The sequence below is a fragment of the Pogona vitticeps genome, chromosome 10, assembly GCF_051106095.1.
Source record: "Pogona vitticeps strain Pit_001003342236 chromosome 10, PviZW2.1, whole genome shotgun sequence".
NCBI lineage: Eukaryota > Metazoa > Chordata > Lepidosauria > Squamata > Agamidae > Pogona > Pogona vitticeps.
Window position 1 is genome coordinate 3,673,277 of NC_135792.1, and position 27,717 is coordinate 3,700,993.

Below are 27,717 nucleotides of genomic sequence, written 5' to 3' on the forward strand. Positions count from 1 at the left end.
CTCTGCCTCAATGTTTACCTTTGAGATTCTGCAGGATTCTCAAAGCCTCACCTGCAGGATTTCGGAAGTATACTTGTTAGTGGAGTATTACCAGCATCTGGAGCATCGACTATATTCCAAATGTGCCGTTTCCCTCTTGAGCTACAAATATCGACACAATCCTGGCACTTACTGAAACATGTACACCTATGGTTTTTTAATGTAATCTCCACGTACCTTCCCTCTGACTATATATTTTTCTAATCCTCTACTGTTAGACTCAGTGTTAAAAACAAAACAAAACAAAACAAACACCCAAGGAGGAAAAAAATCAATAATGGTCCAAAAGGAAAGAGCGAGAGAGTGAGAGAGAAAAGAACGAGGAGCTGGTCAAGAATTATAGAGTAGTAATGTTATTTGGACAGCTGTAGGCTGCTCAGTTTGTATTGCAGACACAAGACAGGCTGAGTAAAAAAAAAACACTTTTTACCTGTTGTACTACAAATCAGCAAGAGATTATAAAACAAAGAATAACATATTGTTCAATATTGTTTCCTTGGCTATGTTTGATACATGCTTTTTAAACAAGGTACTGAAAGCTACCCTACTTGGACAAGCATATGAGTTTTCAGAGCCCTAATTTATAATCTTGAAAGCATCTAAAATCTGTAATTAATCAGGAAAGGATGGAACTGCTGTTATAGTTATTTGCACAGCCTGTATTGCCATGCCTGACATTTACTGTCCTAAATCCAGGAAATTAGAAAGTCACTGAACTATATAAAACCACAGACTAGATGGCCATCTAGTCCAAGCCCCTTCAATGCAATCCCATGCCTATTTTCCCAGAAGTAAATCCCATTCTCTTCACTTGGGTTCGTTCCCACACTAAATGGATAATGTCCATGGACTGAGTTAGCTCACCAACGTCCTTTGGTGAACAAGGAGAACAGTCCTCACGGGGTGAGGAGAATCCAACATGGATTTTCCCCACCCATTGAGGCCTGCATTCTTGTATCATCAAAAAAATGGGAGGGTTATATCTCAGTTCCCTCCATGCTGGCTGGGGAACCTGGAACCTTCCAATGCAATGTACAAAAACACACAGAGACACAGAAGGAGCCCGGTCGGGCATTTTTTTTTAAAGAGATAAGTCATTTCAGCTGGAGGTGGGCAGAGGGACACGGCTGTTTTCCCATTCCAGAACTGAGTTCACAATCCAATCATGCCAAAATCTGCTCCTGGCTTTCCTTCTAAGTTTCCGTCCATTTCTGCAGCCTAATTTGGAAAAGGTGGGTGGACCCATTTCCTTGTTGATGTTGTTAAACGTCTGGGAGCCAGCTAACCTTGGTGATCTCCTGCAGATCAGCTAAGAGACATAGCAGCAGATCCCAGCGTACTTCAACCCAATCCTGGTGAAGTGGGGACTTTTCCAGTATGAGAGCCCACAGCATAATCCCAACTGAAGAAAACTTCAGAGATACACACAGAGAGATGACGGCTGTGTCCCAGGGATGTGGACCTTGCTTATGTCCTTTAACATGTTGAGGTTGGCAGTGCCTGAGAAGTTAAGCCAGAGTCCAGCCCAAAAGCGGTTTTAGATCAGATGGACAGGAGAAAATGAAAGAAAGGGGGGGGGGAGAAGCATTGACTGTATCCACCATAAGTGCTCACAGGATTGATACTGTTAATGGGAAGGTAGAACGGCAAGTCTAAGGTATTAGCATATATGCCAATTGCAGGCTCCTGTGTAAAGAGTAATTTGGTACAGGCCTGAATTCTGATTTTTCATTATCTTCTACAAAAGAAATCTGCCCTCTTGGGATGAGATTCAAAGCATTTACTTTGTTGAAGAACTTAAATTCTCTCCTGAGAGAAGTGGAGTTATGGAAGCTCTCACTGAAGAGACACAGTTAAAAGTAGGTGTGAGGGAGGAGGATGCCGGCAATTTCCACTCACGATAACTGCAAGGAGAGAAGGTGGAAAGAGAGGAAACTATGAGTATTTTAGCCTTGGTGTGTGCAGTCATAGGAAATCGAAATTAGTGTGGCATAAAAGAATGGGCCTGTTCTTTAGCAGGAGTGCGGAACACAATGAAGGGCCAAGAAGTGGAAAGACGATGGCGGGGCTAATAAGTAGTTTTGGAGGATGGAACTCTCAAGAGGCTTTGCACTGAAGGGAGAGGTGTTTCCATTTCGCATTTATTCTCTGCAGAATTAGATGTATATCACAGCTGGAGGCAGGTCTAGTCACCGATTCCCTTGACCCCAAGGGAGCACTATGTAGTTGCAGCGCTAAAGCAGTGAGTGAAACAAAGCAAAGAATCTTTCGCTCGGATTGTTTCAAGCACTGAGAAATCCTTTGAACCCAACGCATTGTCGCGATCGGCAAGATCTACAAGGCAGACTTTTAACATCTCTGTCCCAGCCACGTACAAGACGATGCTTTGCTGGGGCAGATGGGGGCTTCCGACTCATACAGAGGAAAGGAGCTTTCGAGAGTGCTGAGCGGGTCAACGGCTTCATGAGTTAAATCAAGCACAATTAAAAGTGGTGATAGGGTGTGTAGCAGCTTATACACACGGCTCCTTCGCTTTTCAGCCAAGAAGAATTCCAGGCCATACTTAGTCCTTCCAATTTTATCTGGGAGACGGAGAAATGAGTAATCTGCTGAACCGCAAATGGAAGCCTGAAGAAATTATGTCCAAAGGCTGCAAACATGAAGACTTGAAAGCTCTCTCAGAAGGTTGCCTAAGTGCGAAAATAGCCAAGAATCGTATTAAGTACAGATGCCGGTGGCGGACTTACGCACAGAAATTCAAGTAAGGAAGCAGCAGCTGGTTTGATTCTGAGCTAGACTGGGAATAGTTGCTATTCAATCAATGTTTCATGTTGTTGTTTTTAAAGGAATGAAACAAAACAATATCCTTCAAGCTGTACTACGTGCAATACATTGAAGATATTCTTCAAAGATAAAGGAACATACCTAACGGAAATATGGACTTGGCTTTTGTTATTAACTAAACGCAAGGCTCAGAAAGAAGTTCTCGTCCTGAATAGGATGGAGCTCGGTTTCTTTTTAGGTGACAAACAGGCATAACAGAGGGTGTAGGGCTGTTGATTAAGAACTTCAGCCTTGCCTCTTCCGCCTCACTCCCCACCATGTCCTGATGCGACATTAGGACTGGTAGCACCTGCCAAGACCTCAGCGTGCCTTTCGACCCACCTGTGCTTTTAAACTCTGAGCAGAGCAAAAGGGAGCACACAAAAGGAAAACCTTTCCTACATTTTCCTAATGGTGGGTATTTGGGAATAGTCAGAACTGTGGGTTCCCTATGGCAGTGGTCCCCAGCCTTGGGCCTCCAGATGTTCTTGGACTTCAGCTCCCAGGAATCCTGGCCAGCAGAGGTGATGGTGAAGGCTTCTGGGAGTTGCAGTCCAAGAACACCTGGAGGCCCAAGGTTGGGGACCACTGCCCTATGGAACACAGCATTCCTCCTGCTTCTCCTCTTCCTCCTCCTCCTCCTCCTGCTCCTCCTAGGGTGAACCTACCCACCTCAACAGTGGCATCCCTACCAGCAACCTCACTGGATGCACCGAGTGAGCCCCGCTGGGTGCCTCGCAGAATTACCGATGCCCAACCCATTGCACTTTTTGCTGGGCTTCCACTTCACTTCCTTTGTTTTCGTTGGGAGGGTGGAACAAACTCACAAGGGCACAACAAGGCATGGCACTCCCTGAAGCAGGAGCTCTCTCAAGGGATGTGAGCAGAGAAAGGTGTCTTGGAAAATAACAGGACAAAGTAGAGATTCCAGCTTGACCTAATTCACTAATTGATGTTAGGCTTTCAATGTAGTCACTGATTGAGACACTGGCAACCTTTCCGGTGGGTTTAAAGTATATAATGGGAATTTCTGAAACTCATACAGGAATAACACTTTCTAGCAACACATGCTGCAACGTAATTTCAACCAAACGAACTAGTAGCTAAGTGGAGCAGTTCTGCTATTGGAGTCCTACTCCTGAGAAGTGAATAAAATAACATTGTTTTAAAGGAAAAATAAATATTCTTTAAAAGAATAAACATATAATCCTACATTTTTATAAGGCAAATGCAAGAGCAGTCGATACCTTTGCTCCACTAAAAGCTGAACTAGTCTAGCTTCTGACACAGTCAAAAGCTGTCTGGATAGCTCAGTGAGTTGGGCAACTGGCTGAAGAGCCAGAGAGTGGGAGTTTGATTCCCCTATTGGGCCTCCAGGGAGAAGAGCCAGCCTGGGTAGCCTTGGGCAAGCTGCACAGAACCAGGGCGCCCCCTAGAAGAAAGGAATGAGAAACCACTTCTGAATATTCTCCACCTGAAAAGGGTTGCCATAAGTCAGAATTGACTTGATGGCACACGATTACTATTAATAAAAGCAGTACCTGCTCTTGCATTTGTCTTATGTAAGAACCACAAGGCCTTTTGAAAAAAATTCCGGCATATTTATAGTTAGAGAAGCATCCTTGTGTTCGTGGCTAATTATTGCAGAATAGACTTATCCTAAGGCAAAGCTTCAGCGTTCATGTGTCCATCCCAAATAAAGTGGGGCTTCCATATTGCCCCACAGCAAGAGAGATTTTTGACACACAAAATGAGAATTTGAGGCGTCTGCCATCTATGGGAACATGATCTTCTGGACTAAACATCTACTCATTCTAGTGATTGTGGCAAAGCTAACCTGGGGTGGTACTTACTCTGGGAACAGGGGAGATCTGGGTACCCTTCTTTTGGCCACTAGTCTCAGGCGTCAAGTCTTGATGGTCCAGCTGGAGGTGATTCTCTAAGTCGTCGGCACTTTCAAATTTGACACTACACTCCGGGCACCTCAGGCTCCCGCATGGTCTTTCACTAACTTCCGGCGTGGCCATGCCCAAGGACTGCCCGTTGGTGCTCCTAGTCATGCATCCAGCACACAGGCCATAGGGCAGACCGTTGACATCGAGCTTCACCAAGTCTTGCTTGTTTCTGAAGTCCTTCAAGCACAGCGCACACTTGTAGAGTTTCTGCAAGGCCTGGCCATTGGGGGAGGACGTAGCCGAGTTCCCAACTAATTTCTGCATATGGAATGTTCCATGGATCTTCAGCTCAAGCGTCGAGGTGACGGTCTGCATGCAGACAACGCAGCGAAACCCGGTGAGGGAATTCCTAAGGTCAGGGTGCATTTGGCAGTGCTCAATGAATTCCTCCTCGCTTTGGAGTGGCATTTTGCAGATCCGGCACGTTCCTGTGTCCAAGCTCTTGCTGTGGGTTACTTTGTGCTCCGTCAGGGTCAAAAGGGAAGGGAACCGTTCCCCACATATGGGGCACATATAATGTTTTGCTGGGCCTCGGTGAGTCTGCATGTGTTCCCGGAGGCCATTCTCTGAGAAAAAGGTCCTTGAGCAGATGTTACACTTGTGGCTCCCTTTGATGAACTCTGCTTTCTTCCTGGAACAATCATCCTCCCCTGGCCTGATGTTATGGTCCCTCAAACGATGGTTCTGCAAAAGGACCTCCATTGTATAAGCTGCCCCGCAGATGTCACACCCGTACATGGGCTCAGAAGCATCGACATCATCCTCGCTAGCTTCATGGCTGTTGGAGGTATCCGGGTTCTTCATCAACATGTTCTGGATATCTGCCGAGTCTGCTTTCTTCGTGGCCGGGGTCATGCCGTTAGCAGTACCGTTCTCGGTGCCCGTGTCGAAGACGCAGTGCTTCTCCCGCAAATGCTTCTCCAGCAAGATGATGGCATGGAACGCTTTGCTGCAGAACTTGCAGTTGTACTTTTTGCTGTGAGTTGTGATGTGGCACTGCAGTTCCACCTCCGTGCTAAACGTCTCTCCGCAGAAGATGCACTTGTGAGACTTGGCAGGGTTACCCAGGTGGCTATGCTTCACGTGGATCTGAAGATCCACCTCCTTCCGAAAATCCCAGTTGCAGGCCGTACACCGGTACATCTTTTTCTCATTGCTGTGCTTCACCGCCAGATGCACTTGGATCGATACCTTAGAGTCGAAGACCTCTTGGCAAAGGGTGCAGTGATACAATACGAACGTGTGCATGTCCAGCAAATGCTTCTGCAGGTCATCGACCGATGAAAACTGCTTGTCGCAACTCTCACATACGTAATGGGTCGAGGTTGTCATGTAATGGACAGTGAGGTGCTGCAGGAGCGACTCCTGGGAATCAAAGTCTTCCTTGCACTGAGGGCAGGACTGCTTCCTCAGCAACAACTCCAAATGCAACTTCAAATGCGTCTGGAAGCTTTCAAAGTTGGAGAACTTCAGCTCACACTGATTACACGGGTATTCTCCATTCGAAACAGAATTGGCGCTGGCCGAAAGCCGTTGCCTTTTGGGGGAGGAAACCTCGACATCAGACGAAACTGGGCTCTGGTCGCCTTTCGACTTCTTATTGTGGGCCAGCGGGATGTTCTTGTGGTTCTCCTTAATATGTTTGGTGAGCTTAAGGATGGAGCCAAAAATGGGCGAGTTTGTGCAGTAGGGACAGGAGTAAACCTCCATGAAAGATTGCGAAGGCTGGACAACGGGGGAATCCAATTTTGAGTTCCCCAGGTTGCAGTGGGTTTGCTGGATGTGTTCGGTCAAAGAGGCTTCTGTCAGAAAGCCCATGGAGCACTGGTTGCAAAAGAAGGCGTTGTTACCATCTTGAGTGGTGGCTCCTGGCCCACAGTGAGCAATGCGGATATGTTCCTGCAGGCTGTTGATATCTGCAAACATCTCTGGGCAGTAATTGCAATGGAAGCCTGAAATGTTGCTGAACTGCATCATGGGGTAGGCATGGTTTTTATGTACCTTTCTCACGTGTTCGTTCAGGTTGTACAGGGTGGGCATGCATTCGAGGCAAATCTGGCACGTGTGGCTTTGCTGAGGTTTGTCAGCATGGATGGTCTTCAGGTGGATCTCCAGGACCGCAAGGCTGTTGAAGTCACGCTTGGTGCAGTAAGGGCAGCTGTAAGCCACCTTAGACCAGGTCTGGCCCTCTTCTCTCTCCAGGGACCTCATCTTCTTTTGCCCTCTCAATGGCTTCAAAGTCGAGTCGGGAGTGGAGCCTCGCTCCACGGATGCACTAGAATCGGGAGTGGCGCTGCTCATGGAGGCCACACTACCCAGGACAGGGTCAGGACTGATACTGTGGTTGCTGGAGTCAGGCTGCCGATGGCTGTCCAAGTGGCAATAGACATCCTCCACCGAAGAGAACTGCTCCGGGCACATTGGGCACTTGTGTTTTTTGTTGGCATGAGCTTGGTGGATGTGGGAAAGGAGGGCGTTTTCATCAGCAAATACTTCAGGGCAATGGATACACTGCAAGTCCGCCTTCTCGGAAAGCTGTGGGTGGCGCGTCATGACATGCTTCTCCAGCTCTTCGGTCTGGCTGAAGGTCTCCTCGCAATAGTCGCACATGTAGTCGTCCTTCTTGGCCTCCTTCTCGCTCTTGGCCAGGTGCTCCTTGTTCTTCTTGTGGGCCTGCATGTGGCTCTGCAGCGAGCTGGTGGAGGAGAAGCCTCGCTTGCAGACGGTGCACTTGAAGGGCTTGCTGGAGCTGTGCGTCTTCAAGTGGATCTTGAGGTGGTCGCTGCGAGAGAAGGCCGCCTCGCACTCGTGGCAATGGTACTTCTTGTCCCCCGTGTGCAGCTTGATATGCCGGTCTCGGCTCCTCTTGTGCTTGAAAAGCCGGCTGCAGTAGGTGCATTTGAAAGGTAGCTTGTCACTGTGGATCTGCTCGTGCCTTTTAAGGTAGCTCAGGCGAATGAAGGACTTATCGCAAAACTGACAGGGATAGGGCAGGCCGGTCCCCCCTTCCTCCTCCCCAATGCCGAGATCACACCCATCGCCGATCATCTGAGTGGGTGATGCAACGTCTTTGCTGGAGGGAGAGGAAGCCACCCAGGAGAGTTGTGGGTCGTCGTCGCCATCTGTAATGGGAAAGCAGAAAGGAGATTTTAAAAAAAAATTCCCAGTGCATCTGTGAAAATAGGGACAAAGCCATTCGGCAACACTGCGGCCCTTCTGCTACTACAGTATTTAAGAGAGAGAGAGAGAGATTTAGCTGCTGAATAAAAAACAAAACAAGATCAACACCACAAATGCCTTGAATCTTAAAAAGATATTTGGGCAAAAGGGGAGAAAAGGAGGAGGAGATGGCCCAGCACACAAAAATCTATTTTTTTTTCAATAAATAAACAAATAAAGGTGCCAAATGCAGTTCATCACGATTAATGCTAAGCAATTTCTCCCCCCCCTCCCCTTCTCCCCCAAGCAGGTTTAACACCTGTCTACTGTATTGCCAAGCAATAAGCAGCGAGTCAAGAAAACAAAACGCAACATGCCTCAGAGCGATACAAACATTTCTAAGAGCCGCTGCGTTAAGTGCTCGTACGTGAGCATTTTTCAAGATACTAGTTGGGAGAAAATTTCAGATAATGGTGCCTGGAAAAAAAAAATCCTTCCTGGCCCAGCCTCAGAATGGGAAAGGCTGCTTTGAAGCTCTTACTGTCAGGGAATCTCTCTCTCACACACACACACACATACACACACACACAGGGGAAGAGAGAGAGAGAGAGTCACTCTGCAGTAATTTGACATAAACAAGATGGATTTCCCCAAATCCCACGTGCACCTGAAACAATTCCGAAATCAAGGGTCAGAGGCTGGAAAGGGTAACTCTGATGGAGTGTGTGTGTGTGTGGGTGGGTCCAAACAGTTCTTCAGACACTTAACTTGACTTCCATGTTGTCAGAGTTGGTCTGTTTGTGATGCCAATTCCATGCCATGTGCGCTTGCCAACTCTGCAGCAAGGCAAGAGATACTTCAGTGACAGGCAGAGAAGACAAATATCTCCATATTGCAGCTTTGGACCGGGCAACACACTGGTGAGGGGGAAGGGATCCTGTTCAGGCACCTTTGGTATCCTGCAGAACAGGACAGGGGGTTGAGTTACCGCTGGTGTTTTTTTCATTTGACATTTGTAAGAACACCTTTTCTCCTGCAAAAGGAAGGAGGGCGGAAGACGTTCCCTTCAAAAGAGGAGGGGGGTATAAAGAAAATGGGTTTTCCTACAAAGCCCCTTTCCCCTTATATATTTCACAGCAGCTGTTTTGCTCCTTTGAGTTTCCACATTTCTGACCCTCACAAGGAGACACAGAGAGAAACACACAAAGACACATACACCCCTACTTGTTTGGCATCTGGGTCCTTCCCCAAATGACAATTTTGCACCTCAACTTCAATCATTAGCCCAGTAGCTAAAGCAAACCTTTATACACCCATGGAAATGCCACTGCATTTTGCTTTTTTAAAGAAAACGTATCATCAGAGTGACCTCTGAAGCACTATTACTGACCCTTGTAGGCTACTTCATATGATTTGCTCTAGGTCTCTGTGGAGTCCCAACAAGGATCCTTTCTGGAAGCCCATAACCTTCAAATAGGCGGTCCCCATAAAAAGTTAAAGAAGGTGACAATTTCCTCTAAAAGTGAGCCCTCTCAAAAATCCAGACGCAGTGGATACAACAGCACATTGCTAAAGCTCAAGAGATGTGGACATGGTGAATCCCTGAACGGAGACTTGACTCTTTCCCACTCGGATTCCGGGGATATGCAACCAGCCCAAGAGCGGCCATGCTAGCCTGGAGAGGCTTCAAAGGAGTAACTTGGCCAATATAAAAGAAAAGTATATATGTAAGATGACTCACACCATAGGGAGACTCACCACTCATGTCCTTGTTTATCAGGGGTTCGCCTTTCGTGAATATCAGGAGCGGAATCTTCTACCTAGGCTTTTCAGTGCTAAATTTTGTGTTTGCTTGCATTTGGCTACTATTTCCCCCACACACACACACTTTGCTGATGTATATACCATGATACTTTTCAATCCTTTAGTTTTTTTCTCCCCCCCCCTTACTGTCTGTTTTTATTGTAAACGGTTTTAACTACAAATCTATTGGAAAATAAGCTATACGGGGGAACTGAACCCAAAAAAAAGAAATGAGACGTCTATGGATCTCTCTCTCTCTCTCTCTCCTTCTAGAAAAGAAAATCTTACAAGTATTATAAGAAAAGATTAGGCAACATTTTTATTTTTTTAAAATTCTCTGCATATCGCCCCCCCCAGCTCAGCATCCCCCTGCTTACAATCATACCTTGCACAGACGAGAAATTAAAACCTAACTCTGCAGACTGTAAATCAACGCCACTAACCCATAATGAGCAAGCTGTAAGCCTTGCCCTGGACAGCCTCTGTCTCGCTCTCACGCCAGCTCCAGTCACAGGGGGCCTCTCTCACCAGGCAAGAAAGGGGGGGGAAGGTTGCCTCTCCCCCCAGGACTTGAATTAATGGGCTCTTCTGACTGGAAGGATTCAGCTGGCTGCTTGCTCCCTGGATTAGATTCAGCAGGGAAGGACCAGCAAACCATGGCACACACTAATTCCCAGCTCACGCCAGCTGGGTCCCTCAAGGGGGATCCAGGCGGGGAGGGAGAGAGGGACACCAGGGAGGCACATGGGAGGGGGGGAGAGCTTTTAAACTAGGGCAACAAATGGTGATTTTTTGCTCTCAAGGTGTTGTCTTATTTTTCAAGTGGCAACCTCCTACACCTCCACCATCATCACATTATCAAAACAACGGGAGTCCATCGAGCCACTGCTTCGACATGCAATAGGGGAAGAGTTAAGGGTTGAGTGTTGCAAAACACTTTCAAATGGCCTTAAAACATAGTGTTTATGTGTAATAGCCAGGGTCTGAACCGACTGGAAGACTGTCAGAGCAACCCCTGGCAATGGTGAACTCTCGGATATAAATCCTGCGGGAGCTGCTTCCCAGGAAAGAGGGTGCAGGGTTGAGGCCGGTGAGGTGACAGCCTCCAAGGGAAAGAAGGGTTGCGGAGCACTCTGTGGCAAGACTTTTAAAGAGGGTACAAAGGATCACCAAAGCAGCAGAATCTTCTTACATACTTCCCATCATTTAGAGATTTCTGAGATGCAGGTTGGTTCTCAGTCCCATCTTTGAGGAGAGGGCAGTGCAATATAAGTCCGTGGGGATAGAACGATTTCTTCTCTTTGGGCGTTCCTATCATCGTACGCTGATGAGGTGCCTTCCGCAGAATCTCAGTTGCAGTCCCGTCTTCCCCACCTATGCCACCCCTTGCTGGCTGAGGATGATGGGGACTGTAGTCCAACACTACAGGGAGGCTCCAGAGTGGGAGAGAGGCTGATTCTATGCTACGCTGTGAATCTACATCAGTCATCTGCACCTGGGAAGGCCGATCTTTAATCCTAGCCTACAACCCATGGGACCTGCCTCGAGTGATTTCACATTTTGCATCACCTTTCTCCTGCTTCTGTTCTGTCTTCTTTCCTCCCCGTAACCCATCTCTCAAAGAATATCAAGAAGAAGAAGAAGAAAAGAATGGAGGTGTTAATTGGAACTCTGTACTTGACAGCCTGATGTACCTTCTATTCAGCAGCTCAATAGGATCCCCAACCTATGTTTTCAGATAGCCCAATTCTGTCTGCCCATTAACTCTCCTGCATCTTGAAGTAAGGTTATGTTTCTAGATTCTTGTTTGCCCCTACAGTACATTCTCCAACATATGCCCTTCCATAATGTCTTCTTCTACTCAAAAGATCCTATCTATCCATCTTGTAGAAGAGTCACTAATATTGCCAGCTTGATAGCTGGATCATTTCCAAGATCTAGCAAACAACCATTCACTGAAGATCTCAATATATGGCAGTGTACACATGGCTATTTCACCAGGTATCTTGGTCCTAATCTTTCAAAGGTTTTGAAAGGTCAACTAGAATATTTTGAACTGGGGCTGCAAACAGGAGACAATGAAATAGAAGCATTATTGTTTGGGGCTTTTTTCATATGGAAGATCCAGTTTAGGTTGGAAAAATATTTAAGGACTATTTGCCTTTAGACAAATAATTCTATATTAATGCAGTCAAAGTAATGTAGCAGAATGAAAACGAGAGGGGGAAAAATCACTTTTCCAAAAGGAGATTACAGTCATTAAAAATGGCTAATCCTGCTGAGTGGGACTATTTGAAAATAGAGGGATCACATGACTGGTAGAAGGCTTTTGTCATCAAGCACAGACGGGTATCAAAGCAAGTGGGGGGAAAAGAGGGAAAAGGAAATTCAATAAAAGTTTAATTAGAAGAGAGAAAAGAGCGCTAATCAGCCCTGTGAATACAAGCGTTCTTGAAAAGAGAGGGACAGGTCACGGCATTTCCATAAACAAACTCGATCATCAATCACTAAATAGTGTAGTCATTTCATAACTTAATGTTCAGTGCATTTTGCATGGTTGTGTGCATTTATCTTCATCACGGAGGGCCTAATTCCAGCCAGGATGAATTCTGTCAATTTATTTCTTCCTCTAATATGGTCCAAACTGCCATATTGTATATATCTCACACACCTGTGCCATTTATCTTTTGGATTTACATTGGATTTGTTTACAGTTTTACTCAGCTAGCAAGAGAAACCCTGCCCAAACATTTTATAGATTACTTTTCTATGATGAGAAAGACATAACTAACATTTTATTTAGCTTGGGCTGGGCAAATGAGATAATCTACTTTACGAAATGTGCTTCTTTATTGATCAAATTCCCCACTCTGAAACGTTTGACCATTGGCCTGGCTCTCGTGAAGGTGGTAACAAATAATGTCCACACTTATACACAGAATTAGAACAGTCCCTTAGGGGTGATAAGTGAGAAACCTCTGACCATTGATCAGGCGGATGAAACTTGGTTAACCCCGAATAAAAATTTGGTTCTATTTTGTTGCTGTTTCTAGCCACTCGCATTCCACGATTGGACAATTCGTACACGTAGGCAATGCAGCTAATGGAAACTGAACTTTAGGGGCAAGACTGTTGGCCCTATTCAGTCAGCTATCTAGGTAGGTGGAGCCCATGAACATGCCAGCTTCACTGACCGCTGTGGTCAATTTCAGCATGTGAAAGCAAGATTCTTAATAGAAAGAATGTGTGACCTTTATTTCCAAGACAAGGGAAGGACAGGGAAAAGCAAGGGTACCTCTGCTTAACTCAACTTTAGGTGGGGCTACATTGTTAAAAGGATTGTCTTTTATTTATTTATTCATTAGATTTCTATCCTGCCCTTTTAGACAAGGTCTACTCTTGTCCCGTTAGATTCGAATGCAAGGCAGAGTAAACCTTCAATGCACAGTAGGTGTTTAACTCAAGACTATTTTGCAGGTATGAATTAATGCAAATCAAGTCTTTCTAAAAACCAACACTTAGGTTTAGATGCTTTCAGTTAATCTTAACCATTTGTGTGCTTCCTTTCTGCTTTCAAATGGAGTTCCATTGTCTGCTCATGGAACCTTTCCAAATTTAAGTGTTATTAATTCTTTGTAGATCCCAGGCTAGAAACAACTTGATTAGGAGATACAGAGACAGAGATTCTGTGAGGTTTCCATTATTCGCAAAGAGTAGGAAAGTTCCAGTAATGGGGCTGACAGGTCACAGTTTAAATGAATTTTACGAACACAAATGCCCCAAGGCTGAGCCACTGGTAAGTACCCTTTTAGCTGGTACTTACATATGATGGACTGGTATCGCATGAAACAGACGACAAGCTTAACACAGCCTTGTTATCCTGTTTGGCAATCCAGCCTGACCAAACAAAGCCTTGATTGCCATCATCAGACAAGAGGAAATCAAGTGCAGGACTAAGCACAGATATATTTGACAACATTCCCATGCACCCTGTTTAAAGAACCTGCATATAAACAACAGAGTTGGATGAACCAAATAACTGACCCAGTATAAAGCAGCTTCGCCAGCTCCTGAGTCAAAGCTGTATCCATTTATTTAAATATATTATGCATTCACTCCTGAGGACTGAAAGAGGCATTAAAACACACACACCTAGGGAAGCACCAGACTGACAGTTCCTTTGTTTGGAGATCACAATTCTTGGTTACTTTTGACACCATGACTACCTCTTGTTAGAGAGGTAAAGGTGACAGCTACTCATAGAAAATGATGTAGAAATCCAGGGCTTTATCACAGCAATGATTTGACAGCACTGTTTTCTCTCCCAATCTCACTAAGTTACAAGGAAAATCTGAAGCTCATGTTCTTTCAGGCTCTGGTCTGATGCAGAAAATACTGCAAATCTGTGTTTTTAAAATGATTTAAAATTATTTTGCAAATGCTTCCTAGTCGAGCAGAGGGAACATGAACAGTTCCACGCTAAAATGGGGGAAGACACAAAATGTCATTGATACTAACACCATATTATTGGCTACTTGCAACCATGCCACTACATATTCTTACGTGCAGCTGTTCCCTTACTGCAAAGAATGGCTAACACTTACTGTGACCATCCAGAAGAGCACCTCTTTTTGGTAAATTACCCCTTTCTCAAAATACATTTAATTTTATTTATTTAAATATGCCACCTTTCAGAGCAAAGCCCTCTTTAGAGGGCTCATAAAAGATAATTAAAGACAAAAGGAACTTTTAAAAGATAGGACTGAAAACAACACAAGTACGGCATGTTAGAAGGCAATCCTATATCCATTCCCTTGGGGAAGCCATTTTTTTTTAACTCAATGTGTTTTACTTCTGAATGGAGATGGACACAAACAGTTGTAGTTCATGCCAATTTGTTTATTGACCAAATGGTGTTCGGCACTTTGCAGCCCACCTCCTCTTGCGGGAGCCCAGTCAGGGGCAGTGCCTGGAGGAGGCAGGGCAGAGAAGCCAGGGTGCTGCCTCGGAGTGGGTGCCTGCTGGAGGAGGCAGGGCTGCAAAGTACCAAGCATTTACTTGGCCAATAAATGAACTGGCACGAACAGCATTGTGCAAGAGGTGCTGTTGGTTGATGAACGAATGTAATGCTCAAATTTTGCAATCCCCAGATATAACACGCTAAGCCAAAACTGTGTGCAAATTGTCTCTGTTCTGCCCCCCCCCCCCACCATCAATTTTATTTGTATCACACTGCAGTAAATGACTTAAGAGAAGGGTGGAGGAGCAAAGTTTTATGTTAGATCTAGGAATAAGCTAAATGCTTTCAGGGTTGAATCACTGTTTTTGTGCACTCCCTTTGGAACAGCGGCAGGCACTATATTCTGCTGTGCATTGTGGACTTGGGACTGCAAACAGCTGCACCCTAATTACATGTAAAGTGTACCAAAACATTCCTTTTATCACAGACTGTAAATCTGTTAGCATCTGTCTCTCCTTTGTTTCTTCCACAAGATACAAGCTTGTTTCTACATTTTTCTCACCTGTAGCGGTGATTAAAATTCATTATAAATGAAAGGAGTGAACACTAAAACAAGTTCCTCTGTGGACAGTTCTAAACTCAAATTAGAAACAGCTGTTTGCTAATTCATGCAGTGATGTTTTGTCGCGCTCTGTGAATCAATAATAACTTAGCCGATTTCTATGGAAATTTTTAGAATTATTCTTGTATATTTTGCCCCCCCCCCTTTTCCTTTTCTTCTTTCACGCAGCAATTTCCTCCAGCAGCAAGCATGAGGTACAGAGATTCTCTCTCTCTCTCTCTCTCTCTCTCTCTCTCGCTCACTCGCTCTGTGTGTGTGTGTGTGTGTGCGTGCGTGCGTGCGTGCGTGTGTGTGTGTGTGTGTGTGTGTGTGTGTGTGTGTGTGTGTGTGTGTGTGTGTGTGTTTGGCATAAGAAATGTAAGGAATCCATCATTAATCCTAACATTAGGTGTTTAAAAAAATAGCAACCCACTCAGCATTTATCACTGGGAAACCACAGAACTTCCCTACCCTGCTTTTTACAAGTATTTATTTAGTAGGAATGGAACAGCCAGGGGAAATGTTGATGGAGTTACATTTGGGCTGCAACAGGACATTGAGAGCTGCCCCCCATTTTGGTTTATAAAACTGGTAAGATTTGGTGTTAAAACAGTGCAGGGGGGCTGTGGGGGCAGGCTGGTGGCCGTAAAAAGCCCCTTGGGGCCGACCTGTGGATTTCGCCTATCGTGAAATTAAACTGTATTTCATGCAAGCAAGCCAAACTGAAGTTCCTGGTCTTCTCTCCCTCTCTCTTTCTCTCATTTCCTCCCTCTCTGTGCCGGAGGCTAGCTCTAGTTTCTCCTTTAACTCTTCAGTCCTCTGTGACCGAATGTCTGAATTTCTGCCTTAGCATGAGGTTTGCCACCAAAAGGGTTACGAAATTTATTTAAAACCCTGTAATGCAGACAATTTTCAGTTAGCGTACAGCAGCTGCAGTGTCGTGCTGACAGGTCCTCTTCCACCCAGCCTGGGTGGCCTTGGGCACCCCCTAGAGGAAGGGAAGGGTAAACCACTCCTGAATATTCTCTACCTGGAAAACCCTGAAAAAAGTCACCATGGCAGAGTTTACGTGATAGTACATTGTTGCTGTTGTTGTTGTTAAAGCAATAGAGACAAGGACAAGTATGGAGAAAAGAAAGTGCAAGCAAGATCTTACACATAACACTAAATTATGGTCTACATCCAGATTAAGTCATCGGGAGTTAAAACTAATGTGTGTGCAAAATACAGACGGTGAAACCACAGTATTAGTCAGAGTCTTTGTAATCTGTTCCATTTCTCCTGAACCCATCTTCAGATTGGTGGTTATTTACCCACCAGCTTTGCACAGCCTGAGTGTTTTGATAAAATAGTTCCAAAAGGCGCTTGAAATGCCATATTTTGAGAGAAAATGCAAATAGAAATGCATATGAAAACATTATTTCAATGCAGTTTTTACCTATAAATTCATAGATCAATGAGGACATCTATGGAACAGACTTATTTCAGAACACATGAGAAAGTCATCACAGCACAGATACACTGGTTCACCTATTCTTAATATAATTCAGTTTCTGCCTTTGCAGACACATTGGAGTTTTTTAGTTTTAAATATTGTTTTTTTTCCCAATCATGTAAGGACATTTCTATACCCATTATTTTTAGCTTTAAATATTTTCTCTTCATGATGTACGTCGCCTTGGGTCCTTTTTAAGGAGAAAGATGGAGTAAAAATATTTTGAATGAATGAATGAATGAATGAATGAATGAATGTTTGTACCAATAGCCCAGGGGCTGGATAATGGAATTCAAAGGATTGGTTCTTTCCTTATAAACTCTGAACACTTTGTGTTAACAAGCACTGTTAGGGGCAGTGGGGAACTATGGGGATTGGGGGTGGAATAGATTTTGTGCCCTGAATGGTAACAGCAGAAGCAGTCTGCATGTTTAAGAGAGCTCTAGGCTCAAGATATATAGATATTCTTCCTTTTAAAAAAAAAAAAACAAAAGCATCTGTCATTTTTAATGAGAAATGGCTTTTTATGGATTTTTTTTAAAAAAAAAATCCAAAAAGCAAAGAAAAATCTCCGGCACCTGTTAAAAGCCCGTTTTTGTTCTTAAATCAGCGCTTGCCTTGGAAGAGCCACACGCTAGCAGAGGCCTTTCATGTTTAACCAGCAGTGACCCAACGCCTGTGATCTGAAGGTTGAGCTCGTACTGCACAACAAAACACGGTGTAGAAAAGCTGACTTCCTCCTTCCAAACAGATCTTGGGCCTCTTTGACGAGAGGAACCAGTAATACATCGGAAGGCTCCTTCTGTCAAGATTTCTTTTTCTTCTGCTGCTTCTTCTTCTTGGTTCCTTTGCAAAGGTGGCGCTGAAGTGACAAGTACAATCTTTCTTCAGATGACATTGCATCCTCATTATAATACCACTGAAGTCGGCACGACAACAATTCCCAGCTGAGTCAACGCTTACTCGTAGCTCTTTCTCGGCCCCATCAAGGGAGGGACCTTTCAGCTCAGCGGCCTGCATGGCAGACATGAAGCGGGGGGTCCCAAGCCCAGCTCAAACCCTGTCTGAGGTAATTTACAGGTTGTATATGGCAGCGGGTCGAGCCTGTGCACAGGGGACTGTACTAATTGCCTCATGGATACACACACACACACACACACACACACACACACACACACACACACACACACACTAAAGAGGCAGAGATACTGAGTTGTGAAATTCAGGGACTTTTTTAAAAAAAGGCTTTGTTTGATGAGGTTGCACCTCACGACCAGATTGGTATGCCACTGGCAATTCCATAAAAACATGGAGGTGTGTGCTTGGGAAATGGAAACAGCCATGTAATTCAATTTCCACAGAATTATAGAATTTGTTTCTTGTTTAAGGACACTGAACCTATAGCCATCAGGCCTGATGAAACACAGGATGCTCCCAACTTGCCTCCATTCTCATTTTTTTGGCCTGTTCAAAGAGGTATAGCCCAATGCCTGATGAAAGCTTGTGTGTGTGTGTGTTTAGTCGTTTAGTCGTGTCCGACTCTTCGTGACCCCATGGACCAGAGCACGCCAGGCCCTCCTGTCTTCTACTGCCTCCCGGAGTTGTGTCAGGTTCATGTTGGTTGCTTCGCAGACACTGTCCAGCCATCTCATCCTCGGTCGTCCCCTTCTCCTCTTGCCATCACACCTTCCTAACATCAAGGTTTTTTCCAAGGACTCTTTTCTTCTCATGAGATGGCCAAAGTACTGGAGCCTCAGCTTCAGGATCTGTCCTTCAAGTGAACATTCAGGGTTGATTTCCTTTAGAACTGATAGGTTTGTTCTCCTTGCAGTCCAGGGGATTCTCAAGAGCCTCCTCCAGCACCACAATTCAAAGGCATCAATTCGTCGGCGGTCTGCTTTCTTTATGGTCCAGCTCTCACTTCCATACATCACGACAGGAAAAACCATAGCTTTGACTATTCGGACTTTTGTTGGCAAGGTGATGTCTCTGCTTTTCAAGATGCTGTCAAGATTTGTCATCGCTTTCCTCCCAAGAAGAAGGCGCCTTTTAATTTCAGGGCTGCTGTCTCCATCTGCAGTGATCATGGAGCCCAGGAAGATAAAATTTGACACTGCCTCCATATCTTCCCCTTCTATTTCCCAGGAGGTGATGGGACCAGTGGCCATGATCTTAGTTTTTTTGATGTTGAGTTTCAGACCGTTTTTTGCACTCTCCTCTTTCACTCTCATTACAAGGTTCTTTAATTCCTCCTCACTTTCTGCCATCAGAGTGGTATCATCTGCATATCGGAGGTTGTTGATATTTCTTCCGGCAATCTTAATTCCGGCTTGGGTTTCTTCCAGTCCAGCCTTCCGCATGATGTATTCCGCATATAAGTTAAATAAGCTGGGGGACAATATACAGCCTTGCCGTACTCCTTTCCCAATTTTGAACCACTCAGTTGTTCCATGACCAGTTCTAACTGTTGCCTCCTGTCCCACATATAGGTTTCTCAGGAGACAGATAAAGTGGTCAGGCACTCCCATTTCTTTAAAAACTTGCCATAGTTTGCTGTGGTCCACACAGTCAAAGGCTTTCGCATAGTCAATGAAGCAGAAGTAGATATTTTTCTGGAACTCTCTGGCTTTCTCCATAATCCAGCGCAAGTTAGCAATTTGGTCTCGAGTTCCTCTGCCTCTTCGGAATCCAGCTTGTACTTCTGGGAGTTCTCGGTCCACATACCGAGAACTCCCAGAAGTACAAGCTGGATTCCGAAGAGCTTTCCGATGAAAGCTTAGCAACCCATATCGGAGCTAAAGGAGGTTTCCCGAAGCGCAAGGTCCTGGCCTTTCTCTGTGAGGTGGCCCTTGTGCTCTCATTGGGTGGGCTCCGTGTTCCCCGACTGGCAGTGTTCAGCTAGCAAGAAGGGCCTGCTGTTTGTGAGCATCAACAAAAGGGGAGCCTTTTGATTTCATCCGTTAAGCCTGTCCGCACAAGAAGAGAGAGGGTGCTTGTAGACATTTGGTCCAGCGTTATTCCTACTATTTCCTTCCTTCATTAGAGGAAGCAGAATCAGAGATGCATATCTGTATTACTCTTTCTTGTAGCATTCTGGCTCCGAGTGTCCATGTTTAGTGTACAAAATTTCTCTCTCTGTAAAGAAAGGCTTGATGGAAGCCTCAACTTTGTCCAGATAATTGAAATAAAGGTTTCTGCAGGTATGCTCCCAGAATTCTGCTCAGAGAATTTTTGAGAATTCCTGGGAAATGTTGGGATTTGGAATCGAAAGAAAGAAAGAAAGAAAGAAAGAAAGAAAGAAAGAAAGAAAGAAAGAAAGAAAGAAAGAAAGAAAGAAAGAAAGAAAGAAAGAAAGAAAGAAAGAAAGAAAGAAAGATCTAACACACACATATACCTGGTGCTTAGAATCACCAGATCTTAGAGATCACAGTGATGAGTGATTTATTTTCTTTGCTAACAGATTATTATGGACAACATTTTTCATTAGAAACCCCTATCGCATCTTCTCACTTTTAGGCACATCCATGAGGCTAGAAATGCACAATTAAAATTTACGCAAAAAAATTCAGGACAGCAATGATAGCCATGCAAAACCAGCCTCTAAGATGACTTCTCTTTCTGGTACCTGTTTCTTCTGAAAAGAACAATACCGTGTACAGTGGTGCCTCACAAGACGAATTTAATTCATTCCGCGGTTAATGTTGTCTTGCGAAACGCGTTTTCCCATAGGAATGCACTGAAATCTAATTAATGCATTCCTATGGGCAAAAAAAGTCAGAACAAAGTCAAATTTGGCTTACAGAGGGTTTATTAAGTGCTCTTTAAAGCCATACATATTGTGCAGATGATTTAAAAAATTTCAATCAAAAAACTTTAATTTTTTAAAACATCATAGAAAAACATTTAAAAATCAGCAAACATGAGGCCGGAACAAAAAATGGAAAACATTCATCTTGCGAAGCCACAGATATAGGAACATTTGTCTTGCGAGACATCAAATCCATTGCCAAAACTATTTGTCTTGCACGTTTTTTGACCTGCGAGGCATTTGTCTTGCGAGGCACCACTGTATTCCCTACAAGTTAATTCACTCACATTAAACACCCCTAATGGAACATCGCAATAATTGAGATGCTTTCTAGGCGGGGGGGGGGGGGGAGAAGATGACCTAAATTTTCATAAGCCCTTTCAGTATTCAGAAATTATTGTAAAGGAAGTCCAAAACCTGGTCTACACTTAAGCCATCCCACTTGAAAATGTCTCATTTGCAATTTTAAAAAAGAATAAAAGGTACACGTTTAAATGGTGCCTTAGAAAATACATTAAAAGAGGCAGGGGGGGATGGCACAACATGATTTCAGGCATCTTTTGTGGGGAAGAAAGAGGAGGGGAAAGAAACCTTCTGTAAAAAAAGGGAATCACAAAACTTTCCTTCTCTTCCACTGCCTCCAATTACATTCAGAAAAGTACACCTTGGTGATAAAATGCTGCAAAAAGCAACTTAAAAGCATAATTTTCTTTACAGGCGTTTCACTTCGGAGTTCTTCCTAAGTAAAAAAAAAATTTAAAACATGCGCGTGCGCAACATTCCACTTTTACAATGTACAGCAGGCCGGCTTGAGCAACAACCTTTTTAAACAACGACTTTAAATTATTCTCTCTGGAGGAGTAATAACGCGCTTCTGTCTTCACAGCACAGCAACATCCATTTAAGGCCGACAGCATCACAAATAAAATAAAATTAAGGAAAACGTCTGCGAAACAGACTCCCCCCCCCCAAGACATGTCACAGAATGAGCAAAGGACACAGGAGAATCTCCATGAGTAAAACAAGAATCCAGAATAACACTTTCTTATGAAAATGGGTGCACTTCTAGTTCGACAACAGGTACCAAGGTACTCTCTGTCCTGCTGCTTGATTCCTTTATCCTCCTCGTTCCTTCATCCTCACAATCTAAAGAGACAGTATACTAGGTAATTACTCTGAAGCCTGTTTTGCAGCCATGAAATGTACCTTTGCCGCCTACGAGACCGAGGAGAGGACTGAAGTCACCCACTGTCAAGTCAGACTGAAGTCACACTGGTGACTCAGATTCAACCCAGAGGGGTTTTTTCCAATGACTTTCAACTCAACTTGGAACCCACCCTCCTCTCTTTTCCTGGGGAAGGAAAGTTTACTTCTCACAGGGAATTGGACTTCGGACCTGGAACTCTGATCCAATGACTTGCAACATCCTTGTTAAGAGCTAAAAATGTTGTGTGTGTGTGTGTTTTTTTAAGCCCATGTTTTCCATTATGCTGAACTAGGAGTTCAATCCAATGGTTAGTCCCAACTGGAGTAGACCATCGAATCACTTCAAATGCTGATTCACCATTTAGCAACGGATTTTGTGTATATACTCTTGTTGGGAGTAACAATTGGATAGAGGCCTAAATATCTACAATAAAATGTTTGCCTCTCACAATGGCAGAATTGTAGAAAAGCAAGGCAGCCATATGTATAGACAGAGAGGTGCCCAGTTTGGAGATTATGAGAGGTCTGGTAGGGGGTGACAAGGCTGGAGTGTAGGCAGATGCCACCAAGGTTGCTCCACCCACATCTGTACAATCCCATGTGAAGCCAGAATTTCCTCTTTCACATTCCTGCACGCTTTCTGGTGGCATAAAGCCTGCTCTGCTGCTCTTAGCCTTTGAGCAAATTACAATTAGCTATTGTAATCAGTCCTTAATGGTTTAATTCTCCTGAGTCACAAGGAGGTAAAGGAAAATTACACAAGAGGAATATTGGGGACAATGTCAGCTTATCCAAAAACAAAGGCAGCGACTGAATAGCAATCCTGCAGAACCTAGTCAAGGCCACGCAAATATGCAAAAAATAAAAATAAAAAATAAAAGAGAACAGAAGGGAGAGCAACCCTCCATACGTGGGTTGTGCCCAGCCTTTTGCTGCTTTGAACTGCATTGTTCTCCTGGCTGATAATCCAAAATATTTACAGAGCCCTCGGCACTCAAAGGGAACCTTTTCCTAAACAACAGCCGGAGCCCATCTGCAACAGAGGCTCTGTCATCTATCATGGTCATTCCAATGACTGTCTTCTTTCTGAGTTTCCTCTTCTTTCTACATAAGTGTATGCTTCATACTGAGCCAGACCTATGGGGTCCGTATAGCTCCCTGCTCCAGCAGTACCTTCTGAGGGTTTCAAGCAATGGGGTTCTCCCTCCACCCCAAACACACTGGTAACCAGACTAGAGACGGGTCGGGCCCGCCGGTTTGGCAGTTCGTGCCGATTCATTCATGGTTGCTTCACAGCCCTGCGCCTCTTCTGGCCGGCGCCCATTCAGAGGGGAAACAAGGGCCCATGGGCAGCACACCATGGCACTCCAATGCACATCCCATTTATTCTTTCCCTTTATAATTTTACTTACATCCTCTAGGAACGCAGGGGCAATCTCCATACATTTTCACTCATATGCTACTTTAGGCTCCCATGCACCGTCCTCCCCACAAAATACACACACACACCCTTTAAAAGGAGACCTCCCAATTGTACAATGGCTCAATACAGCCAATGATTCAGACAGGGATCTTTTCCAGTGGGAGAAATCTTGGGCCTTTTGCATGCAAAGTGTGTGAGCATCCGACTACTCTTGGTTTCCGACTACTTTCACCCCTGAATGAAATGTAATTAATGTTGTTGTTGTTGTTTACCTTATTTCTGTCCCAAAATGTTTCATGAGATGGAGCAATTTATTTCGCATCCATGTCAGTTTCACATGTCTTCCTCCAGAGGTCGATTCTTTTGTTTTGTCTACATGAATTTGCAACTTATTTTTAAATGCAAAACAAATTCACATTGCATATTTTTAAACACCTTATCAAGATGTGTATTTCTATATACATTGTATCCTAAAAGATGCAGTACTGTATACATTTTGGGATTTATTTATTTTTGTGCCCAGAACCATCTCACGTATTTTGGAAACCAGTGACAAACCAAAGGATAAGCTGCATTCTGATCCTTTTATTAACACCTACCTGTGACCCAGGTCAGTATGCTTGACAATGAGAATTTAACAAGACTTTCAAGAATTCATAATCCTGGGCTACCCCAGAAATTAGGGTAATCCAAAAATGGTCATTTTTGGATCTTGCATGGATTGAATCAACCATCTGTGTTTTTACTAAAATGAAGTGGGAAAAGACAGTAAGATGGGGAGATTGAGGGGGGGGGGGGAGAGACACACATTCCTACAGAAAGCATCATTAAAGCTCATCAAAAGTGCATTAGAGAACACCTGATAATATATTCCAAGCATTAATGATCTTTATAATGTACTAATGCAGATGTTATCATATGAATTCACAAACCCAGATTTTTTTTTCAATCCATGCGCACATACTCAGATGGTAGATTTATTTAAAGTATCTTCTCAAATTCATCAGAGGCCATTCTAAATCAATGTATGGGTAGTATATATAGGATCGTGATGCTACCGTGTCTGAGAAAACACAGGGAAAATCCTTTTTCTAAGAAATTTTCTATGAAAATCCTCTGAGAAAATTACCGAACTCTTCACTCACAAAGGAAGCCACGAAAACATTGCACTTGCTAGTGCTATGAAACAGAATTTGCAAAATCAGAATGAAATCTGCAACACACATCTGAAAATAGCCTGAAGCCTTGAATCTAAAGTGTCACAGTATTCAGAGATGGCCTGCTCAACTTTGATAGTCTATTAGGACACAATTACAAGAATTATAGAATTACAGAACTTTAGAAAGCCTTGTAGGTGATCTAGTCAAACCCTTTACTTCCCAAGAGAATGAGAATGATCTAGAGTGCAATTTGATCAAGTACATACAAATCATCCTTTAATGAGCATCACATGAATTGTGCAAATTACTATGGATACTGCTTTGCTGAATGGATATTTCAGGGTTAGAGGCTATCAGAGGGCTGGTTTGTATCTTGTTTAATCACTCATTATGCATTTGTTGTGCATGTTGTGTTGTTTCTCCAAAACAATGAGCACTAGCTTTACACAGAGACAATTTAAGCAAATTACAAATACTACAACAAGGAAAAAAAATAGTATTCCCTGATTTGTTTATGTTTTAAAGCAAAGAATGTCATGGGGCCTGAAAATTTGTCACCGAGGCGGCTTGTTGACTTGAGACAGCAAAAATCAATGAGAACAAAACAAGTATTCACCACATCCTTACAAGAAATTCACTGAGAGGGATTTTATTCCCTTGAGAAATCTTGCAGGAAATTTCTTGGGATTTCATGGGAAATATCCTGAGCATTATTCAGGAAAAAGCATCAAGCATAGGGTCATTGCAATTCTTGCACAGGAAGGAATGTTGTTACACAGGGATCATCTGGAATTGGAAGCAGAAGCAGAAAGCTGTTCAGGGTTATTAAAATCCTTTACAGAATGGCGTCTTTGCTGTAAAGAACTCACCTGGAAAAGGCAGAAGGTTATAATTCCTTCATAGAATGACATTTTTCCTGTGCAGGAAAGAGTAGATGAAGCACCTAACTATGCAGGATTATTACACATCCTGCTTAGAATGGTATTATTCGAGCACAAAATTTACTGGAAAGGGTATATTCTGCCAAATTTGTCCATTTTATCCTAACTGTAACAATAGAGAAAAATGCTAGAAGTTTTAAAAGCTGATCTTATTTTCATGCGAAGCTGGGCAATCTTGTTGATGCAAATAAAGTCTTGGCATGGAGTCTAGGTATATATATGGTCTTTTTCATGGTTTTGAGTTACTAAGAAAAATTCATCGACTTTGCTTTTTTCTTCCTGGTGCGTTCAGAAAGCATGAAGGATTACATTTTACTAGTGACTTTAAGCTGGTTTTACTGATGACATCATGAAAATGGGGGTGTAAATCCAATGAAGTCCAAGCTAGTTAATAATAATAATAAAAAAGGAACATTTCCTGGATTCCAAGCCACTTTTCAAGGCAAAATATTTTCCAGTCGGTAGAAATCATTTATATCTCAGAGCACAATAAATATGATTTCCCCCCAACTGGAATTTCCGTGAAACTCAGCTTGTCAAAAGCAGCCTTCTGTAGCCTCGTTTCTGAGAAATTAAATGGCAGAGACAGAAAGCAGGCATTAGCGCTCAGAAACAGTCTCATTTCCACAAGATTTCCCCTTTATGAAACAAATGTGCCTCGCTTTCGCCGACAAGACCATCCGTTATTTGTACCAACCGGCTTTGATGATAATTGCAACCCACTTGACACTTGTGTTGAAAGGTAGTTTTACCAACAAGGAAACTGATAAATATTCAACGAAACAGGATTAAATTATTCTATTTACCTTGAAGCTACTCGCCATGAAAGTGTTTCAAAATATTTGTGTATGTATAAAGAAGAGGGAACTGAAAGGGCTGGACGGGAGGGAGAGCCACTCCTTTTGAAATACAGAAAATGCCTAGATCACCAAGTTAATGAGTCAAAACTTTTTTTTTGTATTTCGCTACAACTATTTTCAAGTTTTGTGAAAGAATGCCATATATGCAAAAATTCTGATCCCACATTACAAGATAATTACATGATAATTACAGGCGCATTAAGATGTCTACCCCCTGAGTAAAGCTTTTGCACCCAACCGCTAACTGAGGCAGCCCCGGAATGTTTCAGCTTATTAAGGAGAATTCCAGCATTGAGCAAAACCTTCAACTAAAGCAGATTTTGATTCTCTTAGTCTTCTGATTTCTAATTATTATTTTTTAAATAAAGAAGCTTCCTTCTTCCCAAATCCCAATTATATTCAGGCATTAGCCTGCAAACAAACTTTTCCCCCCCAGACTAACTTACTTCTTGCAAACACTGCAAGTGAGTGGCGCTTTTTCTGCACAGTTTCACTGCCACTATCCTACTTCAAACAAGAGCTGCCTTCTTTTTTTTCTTCTTCTTCTCCAATCAAAAAAAAAGTGAACATTTCAGCAGGAAAATGAGTATCAGCAACGAACTAGGCTAGTGATAGATTCTTCCGCTCTGACCAATGTAAGGCATTAGAAAATAGGTGTCCGGTGCACCACAAGCTAGAATAGGAATCGATAGGGAAAGGACAGGAAAGATCTCCAACAAGATCATGCCATGTGGTACATGTTGTTACTAACAGAGACTATGGAAGGAGAGGGAGAAAGGGAGAAGATAAAAGACTGCTAAGCAGGAGAAGAGCTTGGGTTAGATCCTAACTAATCCACACAGTGGTTGTGACCCTTTATACTCTTACAACCTCGTTCTGGGAATCATTATGAAGGGTTTCAGGGTGCTGCATTCTACTGCTTCTGATGGCATTATGAAAGCAGAGATTTAGTCTCAAACCAGCCATTTTTAGAAAAGGTGCTCCCTCAAGAGGTGAAAGATGGATGTTTGTCACGGCACAAGATTCTTCTCTCTTCTGTAGCTCGCACCGAACACGTTTTGTGTGGCATTTGGTCACTGGACGATTGGAAATGTGGGTTGACATTTTCAAATCTGAGTGCTCAAGCATGTTTCCTTCAGGAAATTCCATCGTGGGAGAGGAAAATGGGTTTATCTGACAAAATGCTCATTCTTCTAATTTGTAATTTGACCTTTAGACCATCCTGACTTTTGTGAATGCCCTGTATATAGTACTTTCTCCCTTCATCACCATAACTTCTGAAGTGACTTTCAATGCTTATAGTACTCAAAATGGTAGCCATGTTACTCACTCTTATATATGAAGAAGTGGACATGCTCCACACGAGCTCACATTAAAATATAGCAGTTAGTCTTCAAGGTGTCACAGCATATATCTCTCTCTCTCTCTCTCTGGGTTTTTGTTTGTTTGTTTGCTTGTTTTTGTTTTGTGTTGTGTTTCAGTGC

General features: G+C 43.5%; 1 protein-coding gene across 5 annotated transcripts in view; it reads right to left on the reverse strand.

The window, feature by feature from the left end:
• Nucleotides 1-27,717, reverse strand: part of ZNF423 (zinc finger protein 423) — a 251,573-nt gene that overhangs the window by 109,328 nt on the left and 114,528 nt on the right. For all 5 annotated transcript variants that reach the window (XM_072980849.2, XM_078380450.1, XM_072980852.2 and 2 more), the window contains one exon: nt 4,716-7,939. In XM_072980849.2, coding sequence (XP_072836950.2) covers nt 4,716-7,939 — 3,224 coding nt within the window. The remainder of the gene's footprint in view (nt 1-4,715; nt 7,940-27,717) is intronic.